Raw genomic sequence first — 11,628 nt, forward strand, 5'->3', positions numbered from 1 at the left:
CTTTACTTTTTTTCTAAATTCAAGTCCTGTAGATAAATGTGCATCATGTCATCTTTCTCTCTTCAAGCTGATTACGTGTGTTCTCAATCAAGAAAGCTTTTTAATACTTGAATCCCTTCCAACGTTTTGTCTGGCTCTCAAGGTGTGTGCTGGGTAACACTACCATCCTGGCAGAGTTTGCCGGTGAGGACGAAGTGAACCGCTTCTTTGCACAGGGCCAGTCCCTTACCCCCACCACCAGCTGGCAGGCCAGCCCAGCACCAGGCTCCAATCAACCCCGGCTGTGCAACCCTGCTGCCAGCCACCCCACAGGCCTCTGGAGCGGGGGTGGAGGAGGTAGCAAGACCGTCTGCAGTACCGGGAACAGCAGCAGCGGAAACGGAAGCGACCTGCTGTGGGGAGGTGTGCCACAGTACTCCAGTTTGTGGGCTCCCCCAAATGGAGACGACACCAGGGTAATCGGCAGCCCCATCCCAATTAACACTCTGCTCCCGGGAGACCTGCTGAGCGGAGAGAGCATGTAGGATGTATCGGACATCATAAACCAACAAAGTCAAAAGACCTAATGGATCAAAACCCAAGCAAATCAATGTGGCGATAATCATTTTTTGTGGAGCTGTAATGGAGGTTTAGGGTGAAACAAAGCTGCAAACCTCCCAATGCTGTTTATTTGTCCTCTGGTTTTTACGTCAGACTCTCTGTTGTGTTCGTGGATCTTGTTCTTAGTGTTCAAAGACCTTTGAAAGCAAGAATCAGTAGAAGCAGAAACCTTTTAATGCTTTTTTTTATTTCCAAAGGTTTTTTTTTCTCAGAAGTGTTGTTCAGGAGAAGCCATCAGCGAGGCAGCCATCTGAAAGCGACCCAGGCACAGTGAGACCTCGTGACACCTTTCCCTATAACGACACTGTTCTGATGATTGGAACGATCCTGGTACTTTTTTGGTTTTCAATTTTGCATAGTTTCTTCAGAACTTATATTAGCCGTAAGTGCTCTCTCTCCAGGTCCTCCTTGAAATGTTACTTTTTTTTAAAACCAACAAGAAAAAAACTATCAAAAAAAAAAAAAAAAACTTTGTATCTTGCACAGTTCTGTTTCTGAGCCAGCGAATAGGCCAGAGCAAATGAGAAGAACACTCCTAGCAGTGGCCTGTCAGCATGACTAATCACCAATGATCTTTTTTCTTTAATTCTTTTAGTTTTACAAAAGGGAGCTGCACTGCTCTTTGATTTCTATTGACTCATGCCAGTTTGTTTTTACAAAAATATGTGTATGGTTTAAAAAATAACAATAATAAGCTGAATGTTAAGCTTTGATGTAGATGAATGGATGTCAGTGTGTCTGCTGGAACTTGACCAAGCATCTGTGCGCGAGAACATAACCACTGTTAAAACGCTCTCAGTGGAGGCTTTTTAAGTATACCTTATGGACTTCAGTGCTGAACCAATCAGAAGTTATTCAGTTACTATGTGAAGTATCTGGTTGGCCACTTTCATTGAGATACTATCAAGAAAAGAAACTCATTCTGATGCATTGTGCAATAGAAGCCAGAGACCCTTTCTTCCGTCCACACTGAAGCTTACTGAAACTTAAGACTCCTTTTTTTTTTCTCGAAGATTTTTGAAGAATTTAACCTTTGAACTCATTTTCCCATCTTGCCTCTGTCCGTCTGGCTTGCTGGCTGTTCGGTATTTGCGTGGAAAGGAGAAACTGTTAATTGTGTTTGACATCACTCCATGCAGTTTTAAACTCGGCATGTGTTGGATCTCACAGTCTCCCAGCCACTTCTTCACCAAACAGAAACGGAATCCAAAGCAGAGGCACATGGCATGGGAGTCAGGCACAATACCAAATACAATGGGTTTCTCTTAATGCAGTACAGAATAAGAGACCTTTGCATTTGGTACAAACATAAAAGACTTCTACGTTTTCTATGTCTCTTCTTAAAGGGGTATTATCATAGCACTTATTAAAAGAGTTATGCTCCTTCTGTGAAGCCAATAAATCAGATAAATGGAGTGTATAGTTAGAAAAAAAAAAAAGAAAAAAAAAAACCTTCTTATGGCAACTTTTAACTTTTTTTTTTTTCCTTTGTTTTTGTACCTTACTGGTAATCAAAAAAAATGCATTTGTTTGTCGTCCATCTCTGGTCCAGAAACTTGAGTGCAAAAAAAAAATCAGAATGAAGGGAAGAACAAATTCTACAATCATACAAAACTTGCAATGTATGTTTTATTGTGTGTCTGTACTTTTTCCCCCTCTCTTTTAAAGTGAATGTCATTGTTACTCAAATGAAATAGTCTAATGTCTTTATCTGTCTGGAGGAGGCACCTCGATTAGAAAAAGATTGAAAAGGTGAATGTGGAAACTGATAGGAGGAGGTTTGATTCTCCAACGCAACTTCTCCGTGCACCTACTACAATGGAATGCAAGGCAGGACAGTAAAATGACGTCTTGATATGGACATTGGCGTCATCATTTATCGTATGCGTCCTTGTTGTAGTAACTAAGGTACGGATCTTCGAATGTCCCCCGTTCCTTCTCCAGATAACATCACACCTCTCATGGTCATTGCATGATCTTTTTCGCTGGAGCTTGAGATGGAATGGAATTGCCAGTGTTGTGAAAAGTTTTTTTTGTGTGTGTGTGTTTTTTTTTCACATTCTGTTGGTCTTCATGCAGTGTTCTTGAACTGCCTTCAGTGCAGGTGCCTCTGTATACCTGTCCTGTATAACGAATGCAAATGAAGATCTATGGTGTGGGCCATATTTTTTTTTTTTTTTTTTTGGCTGTTAACAGTGTTCTTAGGTCATTTAGATTAGGGCCTCTTCTGTTGATGCACCTCACCCTGGGTGTCCCACCTCTAACTCAGCTGCTAACATCCTCTTTTCTCTTGTGTGGCCTCGGTGAAGCCAACCCTGTTGTCGAGACAAGTCGCCCGTACTTGAAAAGCCCTGTCCGAGCAGCGTTTCTGTGGACAGACTCTTTCTGCCACTGGCTGTTTAACTACAGCACACGGTATGCTGTCACTATGCAAAGTTAGAGAAGATGGGCAAGTAATGTCAGCCCTGTGCCAATCTGGAACTATCCCACAGTCCTCCCATAATACTTTCTCACAAACTCGAGGTCATTGCCATTCTTGTAAACTTCAAGCCAATTTCATTTTTCGGAGGTCTGTGTGGTAATTCTGCTGAATTTGATAAATCTCATTTCAATGCAATCTCAGGGCACGACAAGATGAACTAAATTTATGTTTATTGAAAGTTGGTCGTTTTGACGATTTATCATTTGTAAGTGGTTTTACACATTCAGCGATGTGTATGCAGCTTACAAAGTGTACATTAAAGAAACGCAAGAGGATATTTAACAGTGGGGCAATACATTTAGGAGGGTGGCTAGTTTAGGTCTGCTGCAGAGCCATCAGTTCATTTATACAGTAAATGGGACCTGCGTATCTTACCTCTCTGCTGCTGGTTGTGTTGAATTCCCCTTATGGTCTCATGTGCCAATATATACATAGATATATATGTAGAGTACACTGTGGCATCTCTGACTTCACATCTTAAATTCCAGTGTGTGTCGTTTTGTTGTAGAGCACTTCTGTTTGGAGGCACTTTGATGATTCTTGTGTGTTTGAGGTGGGGTTGGGTTGGAAAGGGTTGAGGATATTCGTCAGATATATTTGTCACCTCATGCTGACTATTTGTGATAATCTTGTTGCTGTCATTGGAATAATCCTTTATAACAAGCAAGAACTTTAACAGCATTGGGGATTATGGTGTGCTGATGGCATACAGATCACGAGTGATCCCTGGTACTTTTTTTGAATACCAAAAATGTAATAGCATTTTAATATCTTGTTTATAAAAGTTTGACAAAAACACAATTGAAAATGCACTTCTTGCTGATATGATCTCCTGCTTGCTGGTCACATTCTGAAGGTTGACCGCAAGCTGGAGGGCCTTTTGTGTATGCTGTATTAACTGTTTGTAAAAATGGGGACTGAAAATGAACTGTGCATTTCCATCTCAGTTTCAGTTCGTTTTGGGCCTTTATGCTGTATAAACCTTTTTTGTTCTTTAGGGAAAAGACATTTCAGCAGATGTGTCTTAAGAAATTAAAGTGACTTTTTTTTCTGTTTCGGGGTGGGGGTGGGGGTGGGTATCACTGTTGCCTGTGTATGTAACTGCCTTGTTCCAAACTCAGTCGCAGCTGACTGACAGTGAACCACAATGTGGCTGTATTTCCAAACAGCCAAACATCACAGGAAGTCTCTGGTGACACCAGCATAGGTAGACTACAGCTAAACATTATCTTGTATATTATCATGCTCATTATGTAGGAAAAAAAATGCTATCAGATTCTGAATCCTTCCCTTGTGAAACTAATGGGTAAAATATAATTAGAATTAAGCAATAGACCTTGATCCTTACAGTGTGTCATCTGAGAGAATTTTCCTAAAGGAGTGATCAATGATAGATATGAACCAAACAGTCTTACTGGAGAAGCATGTTTAAAATTAATTGACACCGGACATACATGCAGTATTTGTGTATACCTTCAATCATTATGTTGTATCCCTTAATTATGAACCATGTTTTTATCTCTAGGCAAAGAATGAAAAATCATAAACATATCAAAATAAATATCTTCACCGATACTTGAATTGAAGTGCGCCAATTGTAAAATGTGAATTTATTTTTTTCTTACATTTTTGTTTGGGTCTGACCCTTTCAAGGGTATTGATACCATGCTCACAAGATTTAACATTCTTCACTATAAAAAAAAAAAAAGCGATCTTAAAAAAAAAAAAAAAAAGTTTGAATGTGTTTGGTTTTGTATGTGCGCTCTCTAATCACTGCTTCTTGTCACGGGGCGACTGTCTGCATTTATAATCCATTCATTTACTTACAGTAATATGTTGTACTGTCTGTTATTTGTGTGTTTTAAAAATTGTTCAAACATGGTTACTATCTAGCATTGCACTGAGTGTCTTTTTTTCCCTTGCTCAGCTATACTAAAAAACTGAAAACTGCAGGGGAGATGATGACATTTCATGTGTTACTGTTTACTCAAGGACTTTATGGATTTATTGTCATCTTAAAATGTTTAAAACCTGTAAAATTGTATCCTCATAGTGGCTTTTATTGTGGATTCATTCCCACACAAGTTATCATTTTGAAGAGTGTTGCATCATTTCAATTGCATTATTAAATTAAATAAATACAAAAAAAAAAACTGAGCTTTGGCTATAGTGAGAAAGTTGGTAGAGAAGCAGTTACATTCATGGATGAACAGTAAAGATGACCAGATGCTAGTTAGTGACATTCTGACTCATTTCAAAAGGTGCCTCTCTTCCATTCTGTGAAATTCTTTTTCTTTTCAAATCTACCTACCGTTTACAAATGGTTGAATTGTCTGAACTTGCAAAAATAAAAGAAATTGATTACAAGAATGCAAGATAAAAAAACTTCCATTTAAATAAATAAATTTAAAAAAAAAACCTTTTAAAATGAAGATGTATGCTACTTGCTGAACTCTGGGATTGTTTCAGTGTTGCATTGTGTTTTGCTTATAAATTACATTCTTGTTGCTTAAACTGATGCCGAAGCTTTCATTTCTGTAAATGTAACATGATTCTGTCACTGTCTTGCACACTGACAGGGGACTTGGATATTTTCTCAGGAAGATTAGGGGTCCAGAGTTACAGTTCCACTGTTACGATGTTGATTATCATGAGAATTTAACAAGTGGGTTAATGAAAGAAGAAAAAAAGATGCTGATAGAAATCCAGCTGTAAGCACTGAAGGTTATGGATTTAAAAATGTCTTTTTGAATTTGAATCCGTAGCAGATACACATTTACCAAATATTAGATTCGTAGTGAACCTATGCGTAATATTTCTTGGAATACTTTCTATCTGAAATATGTTTGTTTGAATCTGTCGCTTTATGTACAAATACAGTTATGTTTATTGGTTAGGTTGTGGAAGGACCTACCACTGTTTGATTTTACCTTGCCTGATGTTTCTCAACGAGGTCCAGTAAAAGATGCTTGATATTCCATCCTCTTGTCTTTACTTGTTTTAAAAAAAAATTCAGTAGAGGCCTGAATGCAAAGGCCAGAGAATTGTAGATTAACACAGAACTTGAACTCTTACCAGAGCTTCTTACTAGTTTTTAGAGTTAATTCTCCATCAAGTTTTAACACTAGATGCAGAAATAAGATGTTGTGAAAGGATTAAGAATCTATGCACAAGTTTGAGGGGGACAGTATGTCTGGACTCGCTATTGTTACTGGGGGTGGTGGGGGGGGTCCAGTTTTCATTTTAATCAGCAGAAAGTGTCATCATCACTGTCTCTCAACCAAGGATCATCATCAACCAAGCACTGTGGGTTTATGCAAATCTCTGACTTTCTTGTGTGTAATGATGGGTTGTTAAAGGGAATTAAACTGTTTCTCTTTATTGTTCAGATATTAAGAACATGACTGTACTGAGATTTAACTAGTTGTTGTTGTCCCCCCCCCCCCCACCCCCACCCTTCTTACCCTAGCTGACACAAAAATGAAAATACTGTCATCATTTACTCTTTCTCTGGTTGTTCCAAATCTGTACGACATTCTTTCTTCTGGTGAAAACAGAAGAAGATATTTTGAAAAATGTTGGGAACCAGATAGTTGCTGGTAGCCATTGACTTCCATAGTTCCTTTTCTCTCTCTCACTACACTATAGAGATACCAACAACTGGTTACCTACATTCATCAAAATATCTTCTTCTGTGTTCAATAGAGGAGAGAAGTTTATACCCGTTTGGAACAACATGATGATGACATTTTCACTTTTGTGCGAAATATCCTTTAATAGAATGTGATAGTTGAGGACTTGCACCGAAAAAGTCTTTCCATGTGGTATGGAGATTATTTCAGCCTATATTAATAAACAGCATTTTTCCTCTTGAACTGTGTCTGTTTGAATTTGTTGTGAGCTAATATTTTATTTACACCAGTTTAGTCAACATTTGAGTAGGTAGTTTATATGCTGGCTGACAGGGTACTCATCTTGAACTTGTACAAAAAATAAAAGTGAGTTTGGTTATGCCAATATGCAATATATTTAGCTGTACTTGCATGACCAAAAAATAGTTTGCTTTCTGAGTTGACTTTTTAGCATTTGGACATGATTAATTTGTGTGAGAAAAGAGAACTGCAAGCATTATTATTATTATTAAACTTTTGATAAAAGTACAAATCATGTCTTAGTGCAAACGATTTAGGAATGAGGAAAATATTACTGAGCTAATTATGTTGCTGAATGGCACATGCAGAAAGTTAACATACTTCCTTTGATCATCCTGGTTTAGTTTTGCATTGCCTTAGGCTTAGAACATTTACAAAATAGTAACATGCAAACTACCTGAACCCACTGCCAAGGAACAGCGATATAGGCTAAATATATACTGTATATATTTAAAACTAAATACTATAAACTCTCTACCTTTTTTCTTAATAACAATTTAAAATATATCTGTGTTAACTGCTATTTTAACAAATTCCTAAATGAAAGCCTTGTCTTCTGGCTCTTGTGTTGCACTTTTACAAATCGTACACAAGAAGGCAGTATAGAGCAACATTTATTTTTGTATCTTCACCACAGTCCTGAAGGACAGCATATTTACTCATACTCATCAGGCCTCTGAGACTTGTTTGCCTGATGTTTGTAGTATAAACATTTAAGCCTTTGTTAGTATTCTTTGGACAAGCGATTTCAGTTATGACCATAAATCATATTTACATAATCGAATGTGAGTAATATACATACTATAATAACGTGATGCATTATGGAGATCTAATAATATAATGGTTCATCTCTTTAAAAATTAATTGTGAAAATCTCAAATTTCTCTCACTTTTGCGTCACTTTTCTGGAATATCTTTGGCTATGGTACAGAGAAACTGCCAAGACTATAAATGCTTTAGGTGTTATGCTATAAATAACTAAGGTCTGCATGTTGCCATGGAAATACGTCCTCAGGACCAATGCCAGGAGTTATGTGAGGGAAAACAAGCATGCTAAGTTTGTCGCCACCACTCATATGAAAAATAAAAAGTGCTGAATGAGTAAGTTTTTTTTCCATATGCATTTTAGAAGTGGCTAATTATAGAAATTACGTAATCCTTGATAGACAAATACTGTAGACGCTGACAGACACAAGGCCACCGATAATCACAGCCCTGCAGATATTGAGAACAAACTAATGATGGTGATAGTGGTATATTAAAAAATAGATAGATAGATAGAAAATCCAGATAAAGAGAATAACTGTAACTTTGCAGTAACTTTGCAGATATTGTTCATACAGAAGCAGCAACATTATGCACTAAAGGAAGTTAAAAGTGTAAAAAGCATAATAGGACCCTTTTAAATGTGACAGGCTCAGCTTATAACTAAGAGTACTGGGCAGCACTGGGACTTTTCACTGTTTGTAACACACTGCTAGTCTTTCTTTGTGGAGTTTCAGTCACACTGTCAATGTGAGTATTAGTGGTGGGGATATTTTGCAGATAACATCACCTATTCAAAGTAAATGTGAAGCATTAACATTGATGCCCCGTGTGAATGTCCCATGAGTGGGTCACTGAATAATTTGCTCAGCCAATTTGTTCAAAATCACATTAATTCAGAAAGAAAACTGTACTAATGTGTGTTCCTTGACGCACAACTGTTTATTTCCATTCTGTCTTTGGACAGAACTGGTCTTGTTGGGGAAGACAAATAGACTAAAAGGATGCATATTGTCTGTTCGGTATTTAGTTAGAAACTTGAACATGCCTATATATAGAGAGAGAGAGCTGATACCAACAAGCTTCTGTTGGTCATGAAAAATCTGTGTGTATAAATATTTCAAACAAAATTTCAGATTGTGCAGATTCCTATTAAAAGTACTCAATTTGACTGTTAAAATGCCCCAAACAACAGTAAATGTTAATTCAATTTTCACAGCAATAAATAAATAAATTTTTGTATAAGGGTGAGTTCCAGTGTTAATTTCACATATAAAAAAATGTTTTTGTCAAGGATTTTATTTTTTATTTTTTTCACCAATGAAATAAGTAAATAAAAAATGTAATTACAAAAAATATGATGAAAATCTGATGACATTTTTGTCAACAAATAAAAATGAAATTAAAATGTTAGGGAGGTTTATTTTGGAAAGAGATCCAATAAGAACTGATATCTTGCCTGGTAGGGAAGTTAGATGTGTAAACATACTGATCTACCTGGCAGGGCATAGGTTGGCATAGGTTGAAGAGCAGACATATGTATACATTTGAAACAAGTTGATGATGCTAAGGAAAAATCAATTTGGTACTGTTTTCTGTGCACACAGACTAGAAGCCTCCATTGAAATGAGTCGCTCAAATATACACAAAAATGTGTCAAATTTTTTGGTTTTGCTTATGCTCATACACGCTCAGAAAAAAGGTACAAAACTAACCTTTTAGGTACTAATATGTACACTTTAGGTACTAATATGTACCTTTACCAGTACGGACTCCTTAGGTACAAAGGTGTGCCTTTTGAAAAGGTATCTGTGACAACTTTTGCACCTTTTTTTCTGAACAGTTGGTTATGTATTAGATGAACGTATAACAGCTGGGAGAATGTATTAGGTCTTAAAGTGATATCAGCTAATAAACCTGCAGCTGTCTCTGTCATCAATGTTAAACAATCAAAAAAAAAAAAAAGAGAGAAAATCATTCACTATATGCTTGACTGAATAACTTCAGTAGTTTTAATAAGGATTCATCTATATTTAGTCCCTAATTTAAAATTTCTAAAATTTTTCTAAAATGTATTAAAAGAAGACCTTTTTCTTATTTCTTAATGAGTTTTACTCGCTGAATTTCTCCGCACACTGAAATCTTTTTCAAATCGGACCAAAAAAGGTCTCTCAAAAATGAAGTTTTTATTATCCATATACAAAAGTAAAAAAAAAAAAAAAGCAAAATATTAAAAACAGACAAAAGAGCAGACTTTTAGCCCATGGTTTCTTCAGTGCTCATGGGGCAAGAAATTCAACAACACAGTTATAGGCACAAATGCAAATTGTTGACAGATGGACAAACAGAGAAGTGTGATCTTGTCTCCTAATAGCACTCATATGTTCAACAATTCTAGTGTGCAATGCATGTTTTCTTTTACCAACATTTAGTAAAGGGCAAGTACACATGATTATGTATATCATATAAGCTGTTTCACATGTGATCAGTTGTTTATTTTTTGGGACTTTACCCATTTGTGGATGTGTAAATTACTTATTTCTTAATGAGAAATTATTTTTATTTACATTTAATTTAAATAAAAATGGTATATTTCACAGCAGTTAAATATGTGTCTCTGTTGCATGTTCAAAACTTAATACCATGCAAATTGGACTATTAGATGTTTTCTGCATGAGAAATGCCTAAGTTTGGAATTTTAGAAAATGTTTGATAATGCAAATTTTTACAAAACCCATTAGATTTTAATGACTTAATCTACTAGTTAGTGGTATCGCGATAGCCTTGACGATTGACGATAATGTGATATTCGCAACAACATTTTTCGATATCGTGTTCATTTAGTTTGTGACAATATACCGGTATAAGCGACAACCCCAATATTTAAAATGAATAGTTCTATTATGATAACACCACATGTAAATACTCCAGTGCCAGTACCTGGTTGAGCTCCCAGGTGGCAGTATTGTGCCTTAACGCTGACACCTGTCACACAAGAATATTTCTACAGCATTTATTAATCTTCGTTCATGTTAAATTCAGCATTTAATAATGCATTATTAAAATCACAAGTTGTGTTTGTAAACATTAATGCACTGTGAACTAACGTGAACAATGAATGGCTCGAATTTATTAACATTAACATAGATGAATAAATTGTGTAATAAATGTATTGTTCATTGTTCATTCATGTTAGTTAATACATTAAATTGTGTAATAAATGTATTGTCCATTGTTTATTCATGTTAGTTAATACATCCACCATCTATGCTGTTGAACTTGATATTTTGTCTCTTGTTATTCAACAGGAGCTTCAAAGGAGACAGAGAAAGCCTTGTGCCCTGCGTTTATTAGTAGCATATCCTCATGTCTGTTGGGTGAAAAAGAAAAACTCAACAAACAAAGCAAAACATAAAAAACATTACCACCACCTATATATCTCGATATATCGATACCGTAAATTTTGGCCACAATACCGTGATATGAAAAATCTAGTATCGTGCCCTACATCTACATTTAGTCAACATAGTTGCTGTTAAAATTAACACTGGTGTCACATTTATTGTTGTTCGGCAAATTTGGAAAAATCCAGTCGTTTTAAATAAATTTCCAATGAGGGTGACTTCTGTGCGAGTTATTTGTCTTTTAATCGGACCCACAACTCTTGCTCATGTTTCTTTTAAATTACCCTAGTCGCTGTAAATAGATGTACTTTATTGATCCAGTAAACAGATCCACTGGAAAAACCGCAGCGACAAACTACAAAAACGAACATGAGGAAATATGGACTATCATACACGCGCATCCATATTCATCTCCCATCATCACTCGAGACGAGCGCTTGTAAAA

The 11,628-nt window shown here is 36.3% G+C and overlaps 1 protein-coding gene across 3 annotated transcripts in view; it reads left to right on the plus strand.

Moving 5' to 3' along the window:
• Positions 1–6,952, plus strand: part of tnrc6c2 (trinucleotide repeat containing adaptor 6C2) — a 46,424-nt gene extending 39,472 nt beyond the window's left edge. For all 3 annotated transcript variants that reach the window (XM_026263077.1, XM_026263079.1, XM_026263080.1), the window contains one exon: positions 143–6,952. In XM_026263077.1, coding sequence (XP_026118862.1) covers positions 143–524 — 382 coding nt within the window. In that variant the 3' untranslated portion in view covers positions 525–6,952. The remainder of the gene's footprint in view (positions 1–142) is intronic.
• The last annotated feature ends 4,676 nt before the right edge of the window (positions 6,953–11,628 follow it).

The sequence above is a fragment of the Carassius auratus genome, chromosome 6, assembly GCF_003368295.1.
Source record: "Carassius auratus strain Wakin chromosome 6, ASM336829v1, whole genome shotgun sequence".
Taxonomy (NCBI): Eukaryota; Metazoa; Chordata; class Actinopteri; order Cypriniformes; family Cyprinidae; genus Carassius; species Carassius auratus.